At 46.0% G+C, this 26,013-nt stretch overlaps 1 protein-coding gene across 2 annotated transcripts in view; it reads left to right on the top strand.

The window, feature by feature from the left end:
* The window catches only part of ASTN1 (astrotactin 1), a 356,850-nt gene that overhangs the window by 299,769 nt on the left and 31,068 nt on the right, over positions 1-26,013 (top strand). For both annotated transcript variants that reach the window (XM_061383286.1, XM_061383285.1), the window contains 4 exons: positions 9,699-9,967; positions 18,177-18,310; positions 21,993-22,144; positions 23,824-23,959. In XM_061383286.1, coding sequence (XP_061239270.1) covers positions 9,699-9,967; positions 18,177-18,310; positions 21,993-22,144; positions 23,824-23,959 — 691 coding nt within the window. The remainder of the gene's footprint in view (positions 1-9,698; positions 9,968-18,176; positions 18,311-21,992; positions 22,145-23,823; positions 23,960-26,013) is intronic.

The raw sequence follows: 26,013 nt of genomic DNA, 5'->3' as shown, positions 1-26,013 counted from the left end.
CCGCCCTCCCTCCATGCTGCTCTGTCCGCAGCAAATCAGCAGGGATAATCCAGCGCAGCTCTGTGCATCCAGAAGGCTGTGACTCTGAATCTCTATGTCAGGTTTATTTTGATGTTGACAAGAAGATGAACACAGCTGAGGCTGGGCCGGGGATGCTGACGGAGCCAGAAACTTCTCCCCTCTTCCTGTGGCCCGTTGTCCTGGGCGGAAGTCCAGGGGGTGGATGGCCAGCTCCCAAGTGGCCAGCTAATGAATAGTCCCTGGCCACCGATCAGGGGAGGGCTGACTGTCAGTGTCACATTGGAGCACAGGATGCTCCAATGGGTTGAATACTGTCTCCCCCCAAAGCCATGCTCTTCTGGAAGCTCAGAATATGACCTTATTTGGAAATAGGATCTTTGCTGATGTAATTCGGTTAAGATAAAGTTATCCTGGATTTAGGGTGGGCCTGGTATCTTTGTAAGAGAGGGAGATTTGGGAAAGATAGACAGAGAAGATGGCCTCGTTAACACCCAAGGATGAAACTGGAATGATGCAGCTTTAAGCCCAGAAATGCCAAGGATTGCAGGGAGCCACTGGAAACAAGAAGAGGCAGGAAGCAACCTCCTCTAGAGCCTTCAGAGGGCGTGCAGCCCTGCCGACACCTTGGCTTGGGACTTGCAACCCCCAGAACTGGAGAAATAAATTTTTATTGTTTTAAGTCAGTCATGTGATGTCATTTATTATGGCAGCTTTAGGAAACAGAAAGGGAAGGATTTGATGTGAACAAAAAGCTTGGTGATCCACTTAGTCACATGAGAGGCATTTAGTGAATAAAGAAATGAGACTATAACAGGCAAATGAAAAACCAGAATCCTATAACCATTAGAAATGTGAGTGTCAGTGTAAACCTACGGAGTACCTGGTGCTGGCCTCTAGGGTTGCAGGGAGGAGCAGGTCCCACCCCGGAAGCGAGTAGGATGGACAAGACATAACCCCAAACTCAGTCTGATTCAGGGTGGTAGGTACCCTCTCTGGACCCTGGCACAAAGTTCCAGTGGGATGACTTCTATTAGGGGTGATGGGAGCAGAGTGGCACCAGTATATTTATGGGGAAGGATGGAAGAGTGACAGGAAGGGAGGGAGGGAACACGGAAGGAAGGAAGAAAAAGAAAGTAAAAGGGAGAGACATTTTTAGAGAGTGTGGGACAACCACAGTCTCAGCTGGTCTCCCATGGCCCGTAGACATGGGCACTGAGTAGGTACTTCTGGACAATCTCTGTGAGCCACCTCAGGCTGCCTGGCCTGGCCTTTAGGATGTATCCTAATGAGGCTTTGGGTGGCAGTCTTGAGGAATTGCAGGCAGTCAGATGCCTTTGCTTCTTTCCATCCCTGTGTGTTTGTTGAATGCTCATCAAGGACAGGGCATTGGATGAAAACGCACCTTCTTGCCCACTGGGGACTAGCAATCTAGTGATTAGAAGGGCTCATTTCTGTGGTCAGAGCTTTAGGGCTTCCCAGAAATGTTTGGATTTTGTTTTTGTTCCTCTTGAGATATACGGGCTGAGATGCATCTTCAGGCATCTTTAAAGTGTTGGTTGCATCACTGGGCTGCATTCATATTTCCCTTTTCACACTAAGTTGAAGATGAAAAAGAAGTCACTTTTTTTTTAAGCACTTGAAGTCACTGTTAAACAAAGGTTGGTTTTGGGTTTTTATTGATCCCTTGGTAGCTGCTGCTATCCTGCTATTTCTCGGACTCAGCCTCTCATTCCAAACATCACTATGACTGACCAGAAAAGAGGCTGACAGAGGCTTTGGCCAGCTTGTCAGTTTATTATGAAATTAAACCTGGTCCCACGTCAAAGGTGACTTAACAACTTTGGGCAAAGATAAAGCATTGCAGCTACCCCCAAACTTCAGTTTCACGTGAACCAGGAGCCTCAACCAGGAAATTATTTGTTTGATGACATTCTTATTAAGACGGGGGCAGTCTTCAGGAAATGTAACCTTATCCTTATGTTATTGATCAGCTTTTTAAGAGCCTTTTGGGGACTAGATACCATTTTCTTTCTGTCTCCTACAGCTTCCAAATCTGCATGGTCATAATTGATGAACAAAATCAGCACCTGGAGGCGCCTTGGGGAAAGGTTTAATTCTGTTTTGTAGGCAATTCTTCATGAGGGAATTGGAAAACTGCATTTTTAGAGAAGAAAAAATGTCAACAAGGATTGGAGAAAAACTGAGCATTTTCTGGCTAAGTACCAGTTAAGAAAAAAAAAAAAAAATCGCTTGTCCAGAAGACATCTTTTCTTCAACATCCCCATTAATGGGGCTTTGCTGAGGTGCCCAGTGGGTATTTGATGACACCTGACTGTTACTCTGGATTTTACCATACCCAGACATGCTGCTCATGCTTAAAACAAAGACCATCTGCTATTTCCAGAAGCTTTCTGAAGGAATAACAAAGAACTAGAACTGATGTGTGCAGTGACTTTAGTTTTATTGTCATTGTTGTCCTACATCACATCCTTGCATATCATTTATTTTCTATTTAGTAGTTGGTACCTCTTCATGTAACTTTAATTTTAGAATACAAGGGATACATCCTGACAAAGGATGTTTGTTTTTTAATTGTGGATTGATTTGTAAGAAAGGACAAGAGTATACGTTCTCTGGAACTGGGACTGTTTCTGATAGTTGGATAGTTGTCTAGTATTTAATCCCAAAAGAAAGTTGTGCTTCCTCTGAGCTAATGGGTAGTGATGGATGATTGGCAGGAGAGGTGAATGGGCTCCTATGTGCAGGCTGAGGTTGGACAGAGCAGAAAAAGTGAAGAAGACGTGGTTTTCATGCTTCATCTCTGTAACCATCTTTGGGGTCCAGAGTGCCTGTCTCTGTGTCTTGTTTGTTGGTGAACTGGTCCATGCAATGAATCCCGGTACACTGCTATCCCTCAGCTCTCAGGGCTGCCCAGAACCCGCACAAGCGATGTGACATCAGTGGCCACAACTTTCTCACATTTTCAAGTCACGAAAGAACCAGTCTCCTCTTCAGCACCACCCTTGGCTACTCCCTTTCCTATGTGTAAATCCTTAAATCCCAAAGTGATTTACCCAACGCACGTTAGTAACCTTTGAGCTACATGTGTATGCTTTAAAGTTTGCAGAATGTATTTTTGCAATATTATCTCAAATCTTTGCAACTAGATTATCTCTGGCCAATTTCTGTTTGTACATGAAAGTAGCAGAACTTACTCAGAACTGATGTCTCTCTTCCTTGAAGGAAACTAGAAAATCTCAAAAGAACCTAGGAAGTTACGGGGAAAAGTAACATTAAACTCAGCCTGTCTAGTTAGTACCTGCAGAACGCAGAGAGCAGGCACTTCGTATATAAGCCATTTAAATGATTTATTAATTGGACAGACATTTGTATGCATCCCATAAATATTTGTTTAATGAATTGTTGAATGCATTAGTTACATTACCTATTAGGCACTGTGGGATATTACAGTGGCGAAGAAGACTTAATTTCGCCCTCCAAGGAGCCTACCATTTGATGGTGTGGCTGGCCGCAGTGCAGGTAAGTAGACAGACACTGTGAGTATCCTTCATTTTAGAGTCCTCGCTGTGTCCCGTATCTGCTAAATTCTCTTCATGGATTTTATCAGTTGATCATTACCACGGCTTACGAAATCGGCTATTATCAACTCTATTTTATGTATGAGAAGGCCCAGGCACAGAAAGGTTAAGAAGCCGCCCTGAAGTTACACAGCTAACAAGTGGTAAGGTGAGAAATCAAACCCAGGCAGTGCGACTCAGACCTCACAGAGAAGTGGATGGCTTGGGGGACCTAAATGACGGAGACTCGAGACGAATTGGGCGAGCAAGGAAGAACCCACAAAGAACCCAGGATTTCTGGCTCCAGTGACACAGAAGCTGATGCCCTTTGCTGAGGGAAGGACCGAAGGAGGAGGAGGTTCTGGGGAAGGTGTGGAGGCGTGAGGACGGTAGTCTGGGACACGTTGAGTTTGCATGTTGACCATTCACATGGATTTTCAAACAAATATCTTAAGTTTCTGTTATACTGGGGGAAGCAATCGTGGCTAGAGATGTAGCTTTGGCTGTTATCAGATGATTCTTTGTTCTTTCTGCTTGACTGCTTGAAGCTTTAATAAGGGGCTGGAGACATTTACAGATGCTGTGACTTTATTCTTTATGTTTGGCTTGTTTTCAAAATTTAAATTCATGGTTCATGAGTTCTATGTTTACTCCTCCTTTCCCTCTCTCTCTCTCTCTCTGTATATATATATATCTCTCCACGGATATATGGATAGACATAGAAAAATATGGACATGAAAATGGATATTTGCACCTAAACTAGGGAGAGGAGTTTCAAATATGAAGACGAAATCCTCCTACCCAAAGCACCCACTCCCTGCTGCTCAGGTGTAGAGAGAAGTGGCCGGGTTACGCCCTACCCACTTGTCCCTGATTTGGAACCCATCCTGTCGTATGTTGTCCAGCTCAGTTCAGTTCAGTTGTTCAGTCGTATCCGACTCTTTGTGACCCCATGAACTGCAGCACGCCAGGCTCCCTTGTCCCTCACCATCTCCTGGAGTTTGCTCAAACTCATGCCCTTTGAATCGGTGATGCCATTCAACCATCTCTTTTGCCTTCTTCTCTTCCTCCTGCCCTCAATCTTTCCTAGCATCAGAGTCTTTTCAAGTGAGTTGGCTCTTCATATCAAGTGGTCAAATTTTGGAGTTTCAGCTTCAGCATCAATCCTTCCAATGAATATTTAGGGTTGATTTCTTTTAGGATTGACTGGTTTGATCTTCTCACTGTCCAAGGGACTCTCAAGAGTCCTCTCCAGCACCACCGTCCAAAAGCATCAATTCTTCCGTGCTCAGCCTTCTTTATGGCCCAGTTCTCGCATCTGCACATTATTACTGGAAAAAAACCATAGCTTTGGCATGGCAGGTCTAGGAGTTCACTTTAAGGCCATCCAGAGCAACTTGACCCTCTCTGTCTACAGACATAACCAAATGCCGTGAGAGGCTGATTTGAGCCTGGGTATGTGGGTGGAAATGTGAATTCTGGTAATTTCAAGACTTCTGATGTGAACAGGAGTGGACCAGGGTGGGGCGGGTACATGGACATTGGGGCGTCAGCTTCAGGGTACACTTCCCTGTGGCTGTGCTTCATTTACCCCATGTCAAGCCTTCTTTCCTGTGGGTCCTAAACTGTCTCCAAAACCTGGGATCTGATGAGTTTGCGTTTGGTTTTCTTGCAGCCTAATGAACTGCCTCTGTAGTTCTAGCTGTGATGTCATTAGCATCTCATTGCCTTGGGCAGCAACTCAGGAGAGAGGTTCTTAGGCAGCCCCAGAATCCTACAGGAATTGTACCAATTTACTTCATAACTAATTCACCCTCATGACCTGTCAGTTTCCAGCAGCAGAGCAGACCCTGCATGAGGATGGTCATACTTTTATTACCATCCTCCTAGGCTCCTGAGTCTAGGTGAGTCAATATGCACAGGCCTAAGGCCACAGGCACATCCGCAAAGAGATTCTGAACACAAAGGATGCCAATAATCTCATACCATGATATTCTACTGGGGAAAGTCATCCGCTGTGTGCTGTAGGATACAGATTTAGCCTAAAGCAAATGGCATGTATTTATAGCAAACTGTATTTGCAAAATGCTTTGCAGTTTGGGGGTTGTTAACGACTTTCCAGGTTGGCTGTTCTTCTGCTTGTAAGAAAGCTAAGTGTGATGAGGACCCCAAAGCCTCCCCTGAGAGCAGAGGGGTAAATTTTGCAAATCGGGGTGAGTGTTTTTACTCAGAAGGCACCTTTGTCAGTTACAACTTTTAAGACCTTTGTCACTGTTCAGTTACTCAGTTGCGTCTGACTCTTCACGACCCCATGGACTGCAGCACGCCAGGCTTCCCGGTCCTTCACTATCTCCCAGAGTCTGCTCAAACTCATGTCCATGGAGTCGATGATGCCATCCGACCAAGACCTTAACTGTAACTTATTTATGTCCAGAAACTGTGTGTTTGTTGAAATAGAATATTCATTTTATTAAGAGACAATATCATGTCTTGAATTACTAGAGCATTTTTACCCTTCTACCCAGGACCTAGAAGGTAGAAGAGGGGAAAGTAAGAAAAGACTGTAACTGGAGTGGGTAGTGGATGAAGGCAGGCATTGAGCCATTAGGAAATACAGTAGTGTCTCCTCGTTCCATGTCTAGACCGCGCCACCACCCACTCCAGCACCCAGGATGGGGTTAAAAGCAGATGTCAAAGATCAGACTGTCCTGCAGCATTTAGGATTCGAAACTCTTCTTCCACTCACCACAGACATGATGGTTATTGGTGTTCTCTTTGGGCAAAGGGAGATTTATCTGGGCTTTCACCACCAGACTCCATCATTTTAAGGAGTATTTCCCAATTGTATCTTTAACAGTGCATGGAAAATGCATTTCCTTTTTGAAAAATCTCTCTCATACACACATCTCTATTCTTCGCTGGAGCCTGAATAGATGGCTTTGGGGAGTTAGCTGCTCGTTGCTTCTGTGTAAATCTTGCTCCTCTCCTGACAGCTCCATCCTGCATGACGAGGGGACCAGAGGGGCAGTTCGTCTTGGCCTCCAGCAGAACCTGCTCTATATGGGCCTGAATATTTTCAGGAGAAGGAAAATAAAGTTCTGATGAAACCAAGAGTTTGGTGGCCTCCCACCATCTTCCTCTGTAAACTGCTTCCTGTGTTTCTCTGTGTCCTAACCTTGCACCAATCCAGGGCTGAAGGATATCGAAGGGGATTAGTTGCATCTTGCCTTTAATTGGGAAAGCCAGAAGACAGCAGCAAGAGGAACCACCCCTCAAATGTTTACAGCAATTACAAGCCTTAATGATGGCACGCTGGAGGGCAGGGAGGCTGTGACTCAGCTCCACTGTGTTTGGGGTGCAGTGCCCTCTAGTGGCCAAATTTGTCTGCCATCTGGTGCACCCTAAGTGGTGAATGGGCAGAGCTTGTATGTCATGTATTGGAGCTTCCCTCATAGTTCATTCAGTCAAGAATTTGTCTGCAAATGCAGGAGACCCGGGTTTAATTCCTGGGTGGTGAAGATCCCCTGGAGAAGGAAATGGCAACCCACTCCAGTATTCTTGCCTGGAGAATCCCATGGACAGAGGAGCTTGGTAGGCTACAGCCCATGGGGTCGCAAGAGTTGGACACGACTTAGCGACTAAACCACCATCGTATGTGTATGGATGTGTGTGTAGGATCTAGAGGGAATTTCTGGGTATTGGGGAATTAAAGGTGAGAGAAAATAAATGTGATGCCATATTATTTTCCCCTTGAAGTAGTTTATACTTCACGTGAAGGATATTGAGGGGATTTTAATTTTCCCTCTGAATTTTATTCTTTTCTTTATCTTATGTTTCTCCCCATTATGTCTCTCACTCTATCTTTCTCTGCATAAGTTTTATGGAATTTGTTTTACTCAACTTTTTGTTATTTGACTGAATGGAAATTGTACCATCACATTTTTTTTTTAAGTAGCCAGGCATTACTTTTCCATAAGTATCTCTTCTGTCCAAAGTGGCTGTGATGAATTTATCACACCTTTTCTTTCCTCTCACAGAAGTCATTTTAGACTTTATATCACCATCTAGTGGTCATTTCGTAGAAGTGCTTTTCCAAGCCTGTGTTGAGTTACTTTCTCAACCTCTTGGCTGGCTGGATAATGAAATGCATGTGAGGGAGGGGCAGAGGGCCAGCAGGAGACCCTCAGGCTCTCCTGCGAAGCTTGCACAGAGAAATGTTTTAAATCTTATCTTGAAAAGAAGCATGATCTCTTTACTGATTTTTTTTTTTTTTTAATTCTTTTACTCTCTCGATGAATGAGGGCCTGCTTTTCTAGAAGTCACATCATGGATTCAAAGCTCTCACCCCACCCCCCTTATTGCAGCCCAGTCCACACAGCCTGTTGAAGAAGAATGGAAGCTTGGCCAAAGGGTTGGATGGGGAGTCCTGCCAGGTCATGGCCACTTTATGAACACTCCCAGCCGTGAGGTGGACTGAGTTTGCACATGGCTTGGAGTGACTTTGAGGTTAACTACTGTGGGCTCCTGGATCTTCCATTTGAGGCCATCATTCTTGGTTTTGGTGTGTGCAGTTACTTAGTTCTCTTATAACCTAGCAAGGGCTTGAGCTCAATCTCGGATCTGTTATTAAACAAAATGTGAGTGTGAAATAAATGATATTCCATATTTATAGTCTCTGAGTCTTTGCCTTTGCGCAAAGAAGGAGTCTGGTGTCAATGGAACTGCTGATTAAAAAATGCCTTGTCTGCATAGTGATAATGCTCATGTGGGAAATGATAGTGCTGAAATACCTCTGGAGTCTTCCAAATGGTCTTACATTACATTGCAAACAAGGGGAATAGCAGAGCTCCCTGAACCCTGTAAGAGGAGACTCTGCTGTAAGGCTATAAGTCATATCTCATGATCACCTTCTGGAACCGCTTTGTAGATCATTCCAAACAGTTCCCCCAAAGATCCAGTTCATTAAGGATGGCACCCTGGATGAGCTTGAGGAGCAGAAGGAATGTTCTATTATATCTGCCCATCATTTCCAAAAGCCCAGGTGTCCCCCTGAAATTTTTTCATGTTCAGGCATACAACTGGGCACAAAGGACCAGGGGTCACCTAAGGAACACGGAGTTTGTCAGCAGATTCTACTTCCATCTTCCTTTAGACTTAATAACTTAAAAGTCATGAAGGCTTGGAAAAGAAATACCAAGCAGTGCTTTCTTCTGTAAGGAGCAAACACTTCTTTTCTGGCAGGCATTTCCACTGTTTGTCACCAAATATAAATCAAGAGCATCCCCAACTACCTTTTACTCATCAGTCAAGAGCAATATGGATCCATCTCTCAGGCTCTGGAGTACAACTCTTTTTGAAAAAGTCAAAATCCCCTCCCCATCTTCCATACCCCAATTGATAATGAAGCAGAGAATTCTTATTCTTCCCTGTGACTTAAAGGCTTTAGGGTTCAGATCTCATGATAGCTGTGTCTTCTTGAGGCTCTTGGATTTACTCTCCTCGTCTGTAAAATGGGTGTGATGATAGAATTCACGCAGAGAGCTGTGGTAGGGGTTCAGGGAGGTCTTAAACAGCTCTCACTTTCATAGTTCAGACTTGATGAATCTTACTGCTAGTTATGATTAAAACTATAATGATGGTGATTTGACACGCACTAGTCATTGTGTTTTGTGCTTGAAAAATGTTTGGCTGTTTATTTATTACACAATGCTAGGGGCAGGTATTATTGATATCTTCATTTTGGGATGAAGAGAGTGATTTATAGAATAATCACTGCTATTATTGTTTATGTTATTGATGATAGCCATAAAACCTGCACAGATACTGCAGAAGCCTCCCTCTGAAATGATTCATGGGGCTCATGACACTCAGAAAGCAAGGAAGGAAAAAAACTGTCTCACATTTGGAAGGACTATTTCCAACTCTGTGGCTTTCTGAGAGTATGGGTTCCCCAAACTGAGTGGGATGACAGCGTCACATTCTTACCCCTCACAGACACTTTCTGACTTCTCAAGAACCTGACTCCAGCACTCGGGCCAGGAGGCCATGCGAGTCCCTGCTGTCTCACCTCTCTGTTCCCTTTCATTCTGTGTCTGGCAGGCAACTCCCCATCCGACGAGTCAGAGGAGCGGGAAAGAGATCCCAAGGTGCTGACGTTCCCAGAGTACATCGCGAGCCTCTCAGAGTCTGGCACCAAGCGCGTAGCAGCTGGAGTCCGCATGGAGTGCCAGAGCAAGGGCCGATGCCCCTCGTCCTGCCCCCTGTGTCACGTGACATCCAGCCCTGACACCCCTGCTGAGCCAGTTCTGCTGGAGGTGACCAGAGCAGCCCCCATCTATGAGCTGGTGACCAACAACCAGACCCAGAGGGTAAGAGGCCTGGGACTCGTGGCTCAGGGTGGCATCAGCAACAACAGAGGGCTTTGCAAATGGTCTGAGGAGGTCACGGGGTCAGCTGAGCTCCAGGCTAGGACATGGAGAGCGGGACTTTTTTTTTTAACTACTCCAGGCATCTAATTTTCTTAGATTTGCATATTTGCATGTTAAATCCAGTCAGTGCCTTCGCGTCACCCATGGTGATGACTCAGGAGTCACTGTTCAGCATTTGTACAAGTCTTTGAGCAACAAGGGCTAGTAGGAAAGAGGAGGATGGGGAGGCATAAGCAATCATAGTCACCAAAACAGTGTTCAGAAGGCCTCAGGAGGGGATGGTCATGGGAGGGGGTCAGCAATGCGGCCCCTTCTTGTTGGCATGGCAGGTGGACCAGCGTTCCTAACTGATCCAAACCTAGGACCAGCTGCAGCCAGATGAGAAGGAGCACCTTAGGGATACAGGGGAAAGGTCGGCCCACCTTAGCCTGGAGGGGCTGCTTTCCTGGTGATCACTTTGACTCTAAGAGCAAAACTCCAAACCAATGCAGATCTTTCTGCCTTCTCTTATGCAGCTGGGTCATGACGTTTCCCCCAACCACTTCTCCTTTTCTTCTGCTGATCCCTCTCCCAAAGTGCTAGGAGGAAATAAATGGAGCCCTAAGGATAAGCTGAATAAGTGCAGTACAGGCAGGCTTACCTCACTCCCTAGCTCTCTGATCTCCTCAAGGATGTGAAGAACAGGGTGAGTCAAAACACAGGCAACAACAACAACATTGACAATCACAAAATAAACACAAAAGCTCAAGGTGGGGACTTCTGAGACTCCAGGCAAAGCCCACCTTGGGGACAAGGTACAGTAGTCACAGCAGTGAGCTGCTGGCAGGCCTGAGGTGTGTGTCTATCCAGGTGGGTGTTAATTGCTTTCTCTTTTCTCTTTTGAGGAACACCTGGTGTGTCACAGTTTGCTCCACAGGTGATGCTCAAACCAACAGGAAGGATTTTGCATGTGTGTGTGTTTCTCTCGCCTCTCTGCCTCCACTGCAGATATTTCATTGGGTGTTTGAAAATAAGGTTTTTCATAGGAACAAAAAGATAAATTGTTCCTTTGGCCTACAAATTTCTCTTCAATCTGATAGAAGTGACTATGGGAAGAGAAGTGGGAGAAGAGAGACCATGGGAGGTGGGCTTGAAAGGATGAAGAGAAGGCGGGGCTTGTGTCACCATGGAAACCCAAAGCTGCAGTGCTTTTACTCCAATGCCCAGCCCTCCCCTAACCTTTCCCACCCCAGGCTGCTTCAGCTGGTATCCAGGAGCTCCTGTACACTTGGCTGGAAACAGCAGAGTCACAGCACTCAGGCACAGAACCATCCTATGAGACGGGCAGGGTGTGTGAAGCTGCAGACAGGGATGAGCTTTGTGGGAGAGTCGGGGATGGCTAGAGCCCCTGCTTCCTATATGGCCAACACCAGCAGAATGAGGAAGCTGGAGGAAGTTTCGTCTTTAGCAGCCCCCTTTTCTGGATCCCCTGCTAGCCTGAACTTAGCCCCTTCCTGTCTTCCTGCACTGGTCTTAGGAGGCGTCTCTCAACCTCTCTCCTATCTGGCCATATTTTGAACCCTGAATTTCTAAGCACGTAGAAAGGTGGCTTGAACTGTAGTTCAGTCACTGCGCCCTGTTTCTCCTCACTCATCTTCCTTAGACGTCCTCTGTCCCCACCATTCTCTCTGCTCCTCTGCTTTTCTTTCTAACTGTACCCTTCCTCCCAAAGGATGGAGATGAGGAGTGACAAGCCAAGGACCAGGGGAGGGGAGCTGAGTCCTGGCATTAGTAACTCAGTGTGTCCCTATCCCCACCTCTCTGATGGATCTTTGAGCCAATTTTCCAACATCTTGGCCTTATTATCTTCCTTCTGTTGGACTAAATACTCCCTAATGCCATATTTCAGTCTAGTCTGTGATTGCAGTTTAAAAACATGTAAGTCAAACCAATATTCTTGCCTGGAACATCCTATGGGCAGAGGAGCCTGGCAGGCTGCAGTCCCTGGGATCACAAAGAGTTGGACATTACTGAGAGACTTCACTTTTTAAGTCAAGCCATATTACCAACCAGGTATCTCAAATCCAACAAACTCACCATCTTCCACCCTAAGCCATACCTGCCATGCTTCCGTCTCAGTGAAAGACATTATTTTCTACCAAGTTGCCCAAACTGGAGACCAAGGATGCTTCCTATACTTTTCTTGTCCCTGACATCTATTCCATCACCAAGGGCCACAAATATCTCAAATCCATCTCTTTTTATCAAACCCCCATCACAGCCTAACTATTATATTTCAGTCATGTTAAGTTGCTTTAGTTGTGTTCAACTCTTTGTGACCCAATGGACTGTAGCCCACTAGGCTCCTCTGTCCATGGGATTCTCCAGGCAAGAATACAGGAGTGGGTTGCCATGCCCTTCTCCAGGGGATCCTCCCATCCCATTGATTGAACCCATAACTCTTACATCTCCTGCATTAGCGGGTGGGTTCTATGCCACGAGCACCGTGTGGAAAGGAGCTCAGTGGGTAATGAACCAGCCTGCAGTGCAGGAGACATAGGAAACAGGTATTCAATCCCTGGGTCAGGACATAGGAAACAGGTATTCAATCCCTGGGTCAGGAGGAAGAAATGGCAACCCACTCCAGTATTCTTGCCTAGGAAATCCCATGGACAGAGGAGTCTGGTGGGCTACAGTACAAAGGGTCGCAAAGAGTTGGCACGACTCAGTGACCGAGCACGCATGGATTGTATTTCAGTTATCCACTGTAACATCAGGCCACCATCTTATTACAGTAGCCTTCTTACTGGTTTTCCTGTTAAACCAGTCAGAGTCATCTAACTAATTAGTCTAATATGCACTTCTGATCATATAGCAGCAAAGTAATTCAGTGGCTCGGTAGAATCTCTTGACACCATCTAAAGCCTTTAGCACATCATTAACAAGGGCAGGTCACTATCGAATTTCGTCTTCACTTACATGGTTAGGCTGCGCCCACGCTATACTTTATCCTCTAAAATTTAACTCCTTGTATCTCCTTAAACACAAAATGTTTTCTCCCATGCTTCTGGTCCTTCAGATTTGCAGCTCTGTCTCCCAGAAGTGCTTTCTCCCACATTACTGCCCCTGGCAGACTCCTATTGTTACTTCCAAGTTCCAGCTCAAACATGACCCTCCCTTACTCTCCCAGGCCGACCCGGTGTTCCTTCATGTAGCCCCCATGGTACAGGTGTGTGCATCTTTTAAAGCATGCCTCACCTATTACTCTTCAGTTTATATACATGTTCACTCTCCCCTAGACTGTGAGAATCTTTCTCCTCTATGAAATCCCAATGCCTTTGAAACATGTATATTATCATATGTGAAACGAATCGCCAGTCCAGGTTCGATGCATGATACAGGATGCTTGGGGCTGGTGCATTGGGACGACCCAGAGGGATGGGATGGGGATGGAGGTGGGAGGGGGGTTCAGGACGGGGAACACCTGTACACCCGTGGCAGATTCATGTTGATGTATGGCAAAACCAATAAAATATTGTAAAGTAATTAGCCTCCAATTAAAATAAGTAAATCTATATTTTAAAAAAATGAAATCCCAGTGCCTGACAATAGTCACACACAGATGTCATTCTGCAGAATGAATAAGCAAAAGGATCAATAAAAAGAAATGAATGGATAGATGAACTTGAAAGTTCAGCTGCTCTCCTTAGAAAAAAAATAATAAAAGTTGGAAATTAGATTTCTTTTTTAGAATCAGAATTAAATCTAATGACAAACCAGGACTCCTATGCAATGCCGGGCACATTGGAGGGACAAAGAAAAATGTAATTTTCCCTTCTCTTTCTTTCCCAAATCGTACCTTCTTGATTCTGAAATCACTTCAGCCATTTCAGGGTGTGCTCCAAGGAGATCCAGTCCTTTATGCCTTCGCACAGAAAGAACTCAGTGAGAGGCACAGCGATAGGTAAGAAGTGACCTATTAGAACAAGGTGCTTGTGAGGCTTATAAATGGGCAGGTTAGAGGGGGCTGGGCACTGAGAACTTAGTAGGCTACAGTTTTATAATCAAAGGAAGAGTGAGGAGGGAAAAAAAACACTTTTTTCCTCATTCTTGAATAGACATCACGCTTCTATCGGCTCCTCCTCTGGGTTGAGCCGGGGAGTTTTCCTATATGAGCGGGCTAGGACTGTCGTGGCACTGTGGAAAAATTAGTTTAGGTCTCATTTCAATGAGGATGGGCTTCCCAGGCGGTGCTAGTGGTAAAGTACCCACCTGGCAATGCAGGAGATGTAAAGCTGAGGGTTCGATCCCTGGGTCAGGAAGATCCCCTGGCAACCCACTCCCGTATTCTTGCCTGGAGAATCCCATGGACAGAGGAGCCTGGCGAGCTACGGTCCATGGGGTCGCAAAGAGCTGGACACGACTGAAGCAACTAAGCATTGCACGCACAACGAGGGCCTTTCACTGTGAGATGTCACTTTCCATAAATTGTTGGGTTTTGTGTGTGCAGAGAGCATGTCCTAGGAGTCAGTAACTCACTGGGCTCACTGGGCAGGATGCGGGTCTCATGCCACCACCGTTTGGTTGTTTGGGGGCATGTCCCGTGCTTCCGTAGCATGGTTTTGTCGCTAACCAAGCCTGCTTGGTTTTGGTTAAGCAAAGCTGCTTTCTTGAGTGATTATTAACTTACAGGATCTCCCATACTTTTTCTTTACTTACAGTCCCCTAGTGGGATTAACTATTTAATCACTTTTCCCCTTTCCTCTGTCCCTGTCAATTCCTCTCTGGTACCCTCAACCTACCTTCACAGTTACCTCTCGCACAGAACATAAAGAGGAGGAACTTGCAGGGAATGGTCTGAAATGGCATTCAGAATGTTTGTCATTGTAAGTGACAGTCGTCACGCCTTTGGGAGGACAATCTGGTCACGTTGCTCCCTTGTGTGAAACATTCTGATGACTGCCTGTTGCTCTTAGAACATGACACCTTCCCACGCAGTGTCCAAGGACTCTCTGTAATCAACCCTGCCGCCCTCCCACTTCCTCAGCATCTCTTTGCCCCTGCTTTCTCTCACAGCCAGGTGAACTTTTTCTCAGTTGATGTTAGAAGTAAAGTCTCATACAGGCTAAAGTCTTCTTAATGTTGGTTTTTTTCCACCTGGAACACTTCTCCAACTTTTGTGACTCGATTACTCTTGACCTATCCCTCCAGTCTCTCGAAGGCATTCCCGCGCTCTTCTGTGATACGGGCCCCCTCCTTGTGCCTCCTGCCACCATCTCAGCCCTTCTGGAGTCCTTGTCACAGCTATGGTTATTTATGGAACTTTTGTTTATTATTTGTTTATTAACTGTAAGACTTAATGCAAGCAGGGGCCGTATTTACCTTTGCATTGTATCCTTAATGCTTAGCACAGGAAATGGTCTTTATAGGTGCTGAATCAATAATAGTCGATTAAAGACTCTAAGGCAGCAGCCATGAAATCCTCTCCATTCTGTTCATCTCAAAGGTTTTCTGTTTTCCTAGTTTAAAAAAAATATATATATATGTATCTTTATATACATATTTATATATATGTGTGTGTGTATATATATATATATATATGCATATTTTAATATAGTTCAGTCCAGGAAAACATGAAGTGAGCACTTAGTACGGACCAGGCTTCATCTTGGGAGCTAGTGGATATGGCATTAATCAAGACAGCTTGATGTGTCCATCTAGCCTGAGATACCAAATCCATTCTGTTGCCCATTTACTAACCTGTGACCATGTTCATGAGCAAGTTCATGGTGACCCAACCTCTTGGACTCTGTAAGTGTCTTCCACTGTGAATCATGTTAATCATGGAGCTTAAATTAAAGTGTCACTGATCCAAACTCAGGTCTGCTCTCCTGCATGTGGTAAAGCCAATCTACTGACACCCGGTCATGATGAAGGAAAATGCAGCTTACATTGTGAAGGTTGCCAATACAAGGACAGTGGCTTATGCTCCAAAACCCTAAACTCCTGAACAGGTTTCAGCAAAACAGTTTTAAAGGCCAGGTGAAGGAGGAGGGTATGTGATCAATTCGTGGTGAACAATTCTCTGAATGGCTGATGGTGAGGGAACAGGATAGCGTCTCGGGGGTTAACATTATCGATGCAGTCCTTAGGTTCCAGGAAGCCTGGTCATCAACTAGACACATCTTCCATTTGGTGGGGGATTGACATCTGTAAAACAACTCAGGAAATGTGCATCAGATATATTATCTAGGTACTTCAGAGAGGAGCCAGAGCGAAGGATGAAGGGGAAGGCTCTACAGGGCTCCACTCTGTTACAAAGGAGTTAGCATCTACAAGGGCTTTGTCAACTTGAAAACTCTACACAGATAGTACTGATAATGGAGAATGGCCTGGCCCCTGCTCCCTAGAGGCTCCCTTTCCAAGGTGGGTGGTGTGGGAGGGGAGTGTCAGTACGCGTTTTGTATATTCTGACCTGCGGTGGATGGGACATAGGATACTGGCTTTGGGCTTGGACACGTTGGTTTTTCAGGATTATCTCTTCTTTTACTTCTTCTCTTCTGTTTTTTTTCTTTCTTTCTTTCTTTAATTGTTCGGCCTAACATTTTCTAGGATAGCTGTGTCATTACTCTAACTTATCACTTATATGTGGATATGGTGAGGGTGGAACTGAGGGAAGAGAACCACAGGGAAAGCGGAGGCTGCGGAGGTTGAGCTGCCCTGAGAGAAAGCTCTGGGCTCGCCCTGCGGCCATCTCAGGCTCTCCCCGACCCTGGGCTGGGGTTGGGATATTGAGGGGGGCCACTGAAAGGTCAGTGCCCCTGAGGTCAGTACCCCTCAGGACCCACTTCTTCTGCCCCTCTCACATTCTGTTCCCTCACTGATCTAATGTTATCTTATTGTCCTTACATGGAACTGTGAATATCTGCTGTGAAACCACTGTATGTAAAGAATTGTTCTAGCTTCTGTGGTATTTACAAGCTTCCTCATAAGACCTGACCCTGTCTTTTAAAGACAATAACAATTGCTGGTATTTATTGGTGACTAACATGTACTATTTATATACGACTATTGTGTGCATTGGGCTTCCCTGGTAGCTCAGCTGGTAAAGACTCTGCCTGCAATACAAGGGATCCTGGCTCAATTCCTGGGTCGGAAGGATCCCCTGGAAAAGGGGTAGGCTACCCACTCCAGTATTCTTGCACTTCCCTGGTGGCTCAGATGGGAAAGAATCTGCCTGCAAAGCAGGAGACCTGGGTTCGATCCCTGGGTTGGGAAGATCCTCTGGAGAAGGGAATGGCTACCCACTCCAGTATTATTGCCTGGAGAATTCCATGGACAGAGGACAGTCCCTGGGGTCGTAAAGAGTCCGGCACGACTGAGCAACTTTCTCTTCCTTCAATTTAATGTGTGTGCATTAGCACAGGCACTCTGCCGTGCTCCTTGGCATAGAGTTGTTTCATTTAATTGTCACAACATCCTTATAGGGAAAGTGCTGTTTTTATCCCATTTTACCACTGAGGAACCTGAGTTTATGTCATTTGCCCAAAGTCACAGGGCAGGGGTTGGCAGAGCTGGAGTTCTCACCCAGAGGGACTGCTCCAGAGCCCGGGTCTCAGCCTGTGTGTCACGTGGCTTCTGCCTTCCATTAGAAAGAGAGGCATGATGCGTAGTCACAGCCCAAGGCAGAACTGCATACATATTGCAAGTGAGATACAAGGCATCAACTGAAGGAGTACAGAGGAAATACTGGGGTGGGGTGAAGAGGGCAGAGGAGGATGCCCTGAGAGGCATTTGAGAAAAGGCTGAGTGCCTCTGGGCCAAGGGTAACCCCGCTGAGTGGATGGAGACGGGGTTGTGTCTCTAGAGCTAGAGTATAGAATGCTGGTGCAGAATGGGAGGGAGAGGCAAGGTGGAATAAGACTGGCTCCCAAGGTTCCAGCCCTCAACCACAGGGATGCTAATGAGGCAGGGACACCCTGCAGGTCCTCCGAGGTCCAGCTTTCCCAGAAACACGCCCCTGGGGTAGAAATACACGGAGACGTGGTGCTGCAGCTGGCTGGCTGGACTTATTTAGGGCCAAGCAGAGCCCTGATAACTCCGTCTCTAGAGTCTGATGACCTGGCCCTGGCACCCTGATGCTCACTCTTGTCTCTGCCCTCCCTTGCAGCTCTTGCTGGAGGCCACCATGAGCTCCCTCTGGTGCTCGGGAACCGGAGACGTCATCGAGGACTGGTGTCGATGTGACTCCACTGCTTTCGGAGCTGACGGGCTCCCCACCTGCGCGCCTCTCCCTCAGCCCGTGTACGAGTCCCTCCTTTCTGGGCTTTCTCTTGCTGGCACACCTTAGCATTATCCTGCAAATGTATATTAAAGATTGTTCACTATTTTCCAGGCAATGGGCTGGGTACTGGGGAACAGAAAGAAAAAAGATGGTGCAGTGCCTGCCTTTGGGGCACTTTCAGTCTTTCAAGGGAGGCAGGTTCACAAATTTAACAGTAGTGGGGAAGGGTTTGATAAGAGTTATATGAGACTAACTGGTGGTTAGTGGTTAAGACTCTGTGCTTCCTCTGCAGGGAGCAGGGGGCAGGGGGCAGGGGTTTGATCCCTGGTCTGGGGAACTAAGATACCACTTTCCATGTGGTGCAGCCAAAAAAAAGGGGGGTTATATGAGACATTTAAAGACAATGTGAAAAAGAAATGGTCAAGTATGAATCTGAAGAATAATGAAGCTTTCATGAAGGAGATGGCGCTGGAATTTCTCCCTGAAGGTGAAGAAAGCAGGATAACATGGCTCAAAGCTAAGAGGGGAAAATGTGCTAGAAGTGGACGAAGTTAGAGATCAATTATAAGGCCCGGGCGAAAAGCACACTGACTGGGCGGCAGGCAGCGTGTAGAACGGTAAAGCAGTTATCACCCTTCCCCTTTAATAGACAGGGAAACGGACTCAGGAGGATGAAATAGTTTTTTCTAAAGTCATAGAACAGGAAGCAGAGCCATAGCTGAGAGACCGTGGTCTTAGCCATCATAGTACCGAGAGGATACCTCTGAGAGATGACTTTGGGTCAAACCAGTAGAGTTTGGTGACTGGTTGAGTATGGGAGTGACAAGGAAGGAGAAGTTGAGAATGGACTTAAGCCTTATGACTGGAGTGGCTGGGAAGATGAATAGGCTACAACTGAGAAAAGAAGCATCCCAGGAGAAGCAGGTTTGAGGAGGAGGTTGACTCCCTCCGGACCTGCCTTAGAGTTATAGTGGGACAGTCTTACAGAGATGGTCACTGGTCAGCAGGAAAGATGATCTGAGCTCTGTAACAAAGTAACCACTAGAGATAAGAAGGTTGAACTCAGCCCCGAAGAAATGAGAAACAGAACCAGAGCTAGGAGAAAGGGTGCTCCAGACTATCAGCCATAAAGAGTGGCAGGTCAAGGACGCGTGCTAAGGGGTATCTGCATGTGAGGAATGAACAAATGCAAAGGGCTCAAAGGTAGCTGAGAATGAACATGTCCAGCTTCCATCCCTGGATTCCATCCCCTCCGAGGAAGGCTGAACAGAATTGGCTGGACTCATGTAAAGGGCAGGAACCCCTGTTAGTCTCCAGTGGGGCTTCAACCATGGGAGTGAGGCACAGAAATACTGTGTCTACTAAAGAGGGCTGGTTGGACAAGCTAGAGAAGCCTGGCCCCATGAACTGTCACGCAAAGGGAGCCCAAAGGGAGGATCAGGACCTGGTAACTGGAGGGCTGAGTAAGTGGGAGCAAGAGGGCAGGAGGAAACAAGCAAGGGAGAGGCTGGCCTGGGTGCACACTGCCCTCTGGTCTGTTCCATGCAGGTGCTGGTGGGCATTAGAGGGCCAGGACTGAGCAGGAAGAACACTGAGACTGAGGAGAACACAGCGCTGGAGGTCATTACGAGTCCAATGTCTCCTTAGGTCTTTTCTACTTGGGCAACTTTAGACACACCAGCCACTGGCTTCTTGCTCTTTATAGCCATGATGTGGACCTCTTAACTTGGAATCAAGCTCATTATGAGTAAAAGCTCTTTCTTTTGGTATAAAGGGAGACCCTAAAAATGGTGCTTCTAGACTGATTCACCAACTAAAACCGCTAGCTTTGAAATACTGAAGCCACCAAATTGCTATCATCAGGCGGACACAAAATCCAGTTATTAGTGTGAGCTGATTTCATTTCTAAAGCTGCATTGACTAAATGTCACAGCAAAAAATCAAACTGGGCTAAATTTCCATAAACAGGAAAGTCTATTAAGGATTTTGCTTTCCTTGTCAACTCTAATCACTTCTTCCATCACCAGACCTTAATTTCTTGAATTTTTATCAGTAGTTAGATATAGAGATGCACTCTAAGTTCTACACAAGCCTGTGTAAATCATACACAGTCCTATTTTTCAGTAGAGGCCACAGCCTTAGTCCCTATTTTCACAGAATCTGAATTCTCAGAAAGCCTTAGTTACTTAAGCTTCCTAATGTTTTTTTTTTTTCCTTCAAAATAGCCCTGTGCATATGATTCTAATTAATGAATTTGTCAGTCTTTGCACTGTTTTGGGTCTGCTCCATCTTTACTGTCATATGCAAACTATGCACTCCTTCCTAGTAAGCCACTGAAGAGCATGTGGTTTGTATTATTTTCCCACCAGTTGAATTCCTTGCTGTCACTCCCAGAGTCTCCCATGATTTCTTGTTAGAGTTCTTATCACACGTGATTCCAATCACATGTATAATTGTATGTTGGTCTGGTGACCACTCCATAGAAGAAGGGACTGGAGCTGGCTCAGGCATCCTCAGCACCAAGCATATTCTTACAAGTAATGGGTGCTTAATAAACATGTGTTGAACTGAAATTGAACATTGCTTTGGTATGATCCGTCCACACTACCTTGCCTGGGAATCCTTGAGACCAGTGATACCTCTTTGAGCTCAGCAGAGACTAGAGGGCCTTGCTTATGGGTGGTCATGAGATAGAGGAGTCAAGGTTGGGAATGAATGGCAGAGACACACGTAAGGGAAGGCGGCTGGCGTGATCAAGAACTGGGAAAACTCCCCGAAGCCAGTGGTCTAGGAAGGAACAAAGACAAGAAGCAAATGAGAAACCTACAGCACACACATGAAGCCAGAACAAAGACAGAGAAGGGAAACCTCTTGGATCATTAGAAAATCCATACCAGTGGATGTCAGTAATGTTTCTTGAATCTCTACCATGCACAACCAGAGATGAGGTGGCAAAGAGTGGTCAAAATGGACGCCTGACATGACATGAGGAGACAGTGAATTGGGCAAAGCGATGAAAGACTGGAATCAGGAATCGGGATCTTCATAGGAACCCAAGAGCAAAGATAGAAACTGAAATCAGAACCTGCGTTTGCAGACGCAGGCCATCGCCCTAAGGAGAACTGGACATGTGTCCAGTGAACATGAACTCCAAACTGAGCAGATGTCAGTCCCCGTAACAAGAGGGGAAGCCAGGGTTCCCCCAGTAGGGCAGACCCTATAATGTTCTCGAAGCTGAGCCGACTGTCCTTCTTAATAAAGGGTTCTCCCAGACATTACCTTCAGTGGGCCTTGGTATGAGTCTTATAGGGACATTTTCTTATTTTCAAGAGCAAATCCAGAAATTATATTTGTAAGCCTATAATGTGTTACTCCAAAGGCCCTCTCCACTCACCCTGTGCAATATAAGTATTCGTTTATCTTTGACTTACCTGCTTATTTATTTACCAATAAATGTTGAGTTCCCAATTTGTAATGGGCTCTTAGAGGAACAAAATATAGACTTTAAGGACCTTCAAGAATCTTTACTTTTTAGTCAAGGAGACAGGCTCTCAAATACATCATTTTAGTGGCTGGTCAAGAAAAGTTAGAAAAAAGAGAGTTTACCATGTAACAGTTGGGAAGGTGGCCAGCGGTGGTATCAGGAGACATCCCAGGTCTGGGCCGGGTCCTTGTCTCACGTTTCTTCCTGTCTGCACTCAGGCTGAGACTGTCCACAGTTCACGAGCCCAGCAGCACCCTTGTGGTCCTGGAGTGGGAACACTCAGAGCCTCCGATCGGGGTGCAGATTGTTGATTACCTCATCCGTCAAGAGAAAGTCACTGACAGGATGGACCACTCCAAAGTGGAGACAGGTGAGCGTCTCCCACTGGGCAGGCTCATCTTGATCCAAGGTAGCAAAGAGAAAAGGAAAATGTCCTGCCTCCTGCCTTTGCCCCCGGTCCCCAGGATCCCCGGGTCACGTGGGAAGAGCAGGGAGAAGCAGCAGCAGCCGTCTTTCCCGTTTAAGAGTTTTTGCATTGTGAGTAGCTGATGAAGTCTTGTTTTGATTTTGTTTTCCTCTTTGTTTATGAAAGAGGTGTCCGTTTCATTGCCTCTAGGCACACTTACAAAGAAACAACAATATAATATGCTAGTTATCCTAGGCCACAATTAGGAAACAATTCTGTGTTAACCACTGCCATGATTACAGGAAAAAAAAAAAATCCCTTTGCTATAACCCCCACTCCCCACCCCAGCCAGGCAAAAGCATGTAGAAACAGATGTGCTTATTACCCTGTGTCTTGTCCTAAAGCAAGGACAGGCTTTTGCCAGGTCCTAAAGCAAGCAAGCAAAAGATCCTTTTGCTTGTCCTAAAGCAAGGACCTGCTTTTGCCAGGGCCTGCTGGAAGAGGGAAGTCTTAAAGGAGTGGAAGTACCCCGTGAAAAATGTTTCATGCCTATTTACTGTCTACACATAGAGAAAAGTCAACATAAATCATTCCTAAAACTGACGCATGAACATGGGCACCAGCAGGGTGGTCTCATTCAGGGCAAATAACTTCTGGTGAAGCTATCACGGAGGCTTGGGAACATATGCGCTGCCTTCGGGCATGGAGAGCTGGCTCCTGCTTCTTCTGGGCCTTTCCTTATGTGCACAGGTATTGTGAAGGTCTGAGAAAAGGTCTGGCTGTGACCACTGACCAGAACAGATGTTCTCTGCCAGAGCCAAGAACGTGTCATAAAAGGGCTTGCTGGTGTGCTGGGTCCATCGTGCCTTGGTTGTTTCTGAACTAACTCTGGACAGATGGCTCCAAACTGATTAGTTAGGTGTGAATCACTCAGAAAAGACCATTCCTTCTAGGTCTCCTTTCCCTACTGGGAATTTAAGATCAGGGATCAAGACTTCCTTGGTGATCCAGGGGTTAAGACCCCACCTTCCAACGCCAGAGATGTGAAGTTCTACCCCTGATTGGGGAACTGAAATCCCACATGCCCTTGGGTGCAGCCAAAATTTAAAAAATAATAAATTCAGCTCAGTTCAGTCAAACAGTCATGTCCAAATCTTTGCGACCCCATGGACTACAGCACGCCAGACCTCCCTGTCCATCACCAACTCCTGGAGCCTGCTCAAACTCATGTCCATCAAGTCATTGATGCCATCCAACCATCTCATCCTCTGTCATCCCCTTCTCCTCCTGCCTTCAATCTTTCCCAGCATCAGGGGGTTTTCCAGTGAGTCAGTTCTTCACATCAGGTAGTCAAAGTATTGGAGCTTCAGCTTCAGCATCAGTCCTTCCAATGAACATTCAGGACTGATTTCCTTTAGGATTGACTGGTTTGATCTCCTTGCAGTCCTGATTTCCTTTAGGAATGACTGGTTTGATCTCCTTGCAGTCCAAGGGAATCTATAAATTAATTAATTACAAAAAAAAAAAGAAGATGGGGGACCAAATGATTTGCATATTAAGTTTTCATGGAGTTGATCATCACCAGACATTGCTTGGCCATCACTGTTTCTCATGCCTTTTCTATTACTTGCTGTTCTGGGCAGAAACGGTGCTAAGCTTCGTAGACGACATCATCTCTGGAGCGAAGTCTCCTTGTGCGATGCCCTCTCAGGTCCCAGACAAGCAGCTCACCACAATCTCTCTGATCATCCGATGCCTGGAACCCGACACCATCTACATGTGAGTGACAGACACCCACCTCGTTATTCCTTGTCTTGAACGCTCCAAGACTTTTAACTCGTTCCTTTTTACTACTTGAGCTCCTTTACAGACTTGGAAAAATGTAAGTGTTCCAAATCTTGTCTCAATCATCATTATAGTGTTTTGTGTGTTAGTCGCTTAGTCGTGTCTGACTCTTTGTGACCCCATGGACTGTAGCCCACCATGGGGTTTTCCAGGCAAGAAGACTGGAGTGGGTTGTCATATCCTTCTTCAGGGAATCTTCTGACCCAGGTAGGTCTCCCACATGGCAGGCAGATTCTTTACCGTCTGAGCCACCAGGGAAACCCTGGCATTATAAGGGACTTTCTAAACAATGGATGGGGAGGATCAAAAAAGATAATATAATCCCATCCTAATTTGCAACACAGAGGGGAAAAACATAAACAGCTAGCTTTAACATCAAGCAGAATGAAATAAAAGCTAGATATAAAAGAGCAACAAACATGTCGTAGAAGAGAAAAGAAAGTTGTGATTCATTCTAAGTAGAGTGGAAGTCATCTGAACTGGGTTGTACAGATTTAATGGCAACCCACTCCAGTGTTCTTGCCTGGAGAATCCCAGGGATGGCAGAGCCTGGTGGGCTGCCGTCTATAGGGTCGCACAGAGTCAGACACGACTGAAGCGACTTAGCAGCAGCAGCAGCAGCAGCAGCACCATGTTAGAAAAGGCACACCAGGTGGAGCAAACAGCAAGGGCAGAGGTGAAGAGGGGCGATGGCGAGAGGCCAGGAGGCGATGGGGTGGAAACAGATGGTGAAGCAAGGGGCTAGACGAAAGTGAACTCAGGAGAATAAAGTGAATGCTGAAAGTCAGAGGATAGAATACTAAGAGCTCTGCTTTAAAAAATCTAGCCTCAGCCACATTGAAATAGCTTTATAGAGGTGAGAGGTGGTCTTTCTTCAAAGAAAATACAGCGAGCTCCTATCTTGGGGCACTTGGACCGGCTCTATTCTTGCTGGTAGCGCTTCCCTGGTTCCCTCTGTGCTCTGGGAACAACTGTGAAGTATTTTCGAAACAAACATAAAAGACACCAAAAGAGGAGAGATAGTGATGGAATCTAAGTCATGATGGGAACACTGGGGGACGAAGGCAGAATTCATAGTGATGTAGTTCTGGGACCCTTTGACCCCATCAGTATGAAAAACATTTAGCAGTTTATAGATGAGGTCATGAGAATAGAGTTAAGGTTTCCAGAATAAATCGTTTCTATTTCCACAGTGAAAGAGTTCAAAGATGAAAAGCACAGGAAATGTGAGTGACATGGATTGCAAAATGAACTTCCATGCTCAGGCTGAATATCTTCAGTACAGGAAAGAGAGATGTAACCAAGGGGCTGGGCTGATGACAGCAAAATACATAAAGACAAGTGATATTCTGGAGGAGCTGGAAAATATAGAGAGACATAAATGGGAATAGTAGGACAAAGGCAAGTCTGCTCAGGATTCTCATTAGCTGGCCTGTGGTTTGGGCAGCCTTGGTTCAGTGTTAAAGGCTCCTCCTGCCAATGCAGGAGATGCAAGAGTCAAGCATTTGATATCTGGGTTGGGAAGATCCCCTGGAGGAGGGCATGGCAACCCACTCCAGTATTCTTGCCTGGAGAATCTCATGGACAGAGGAACCTGATGGGATACAGTCTATGGGATTGCAAAGAGTCGGACATGACTGAGTGACTGAGCATGCACGTCCTTCATTAGTAGAGGAACCAACACGAGAAACAAAGGTTTGGAAATATGGAACACCTAACCCACTGGAAATGCCTCAAACTCAGTGCAACTGGAATTCCCATATATAATGAGGGCTCAGTAATTCCTGTCACTAAGTTACAACTGTTAATGAGGAATTTCAAGGCTCCTATGAGCGGGAGGCTGGCCTGGGTGTCTGTTAGGAGCACCAGTCCTTACCCACCCTGGGACCCTCCTCATGTTTGCCTTGGTCTGGCTACATTTCCTGATCAAAGACCTGAGTCTGATGGCTTCTCCAACTCTGCTATCCCAGGTGAGTTTTCAGTGTCTC

The sequence above is a fragment of the Bos javanicus genome, chromosome 16 (assembly GCF_032452875.1).
Source record: "Bos javanicus breed banteng chromosome 16, ARS-OSU_banteng_1.0, whole genome shotgun sequence".
Classification (NCBI taxonomy): Eukaryota; Metazoa; Chordata; class Mammalia; order Artiodactyla; family Bovidae; genus Bos; species Bos javanicus.
The sequence above is the reverse complement of the archived record's forward strand: the minus strand, read 5'-3'. Positions and strand labels throughout refer to the sequence as shown.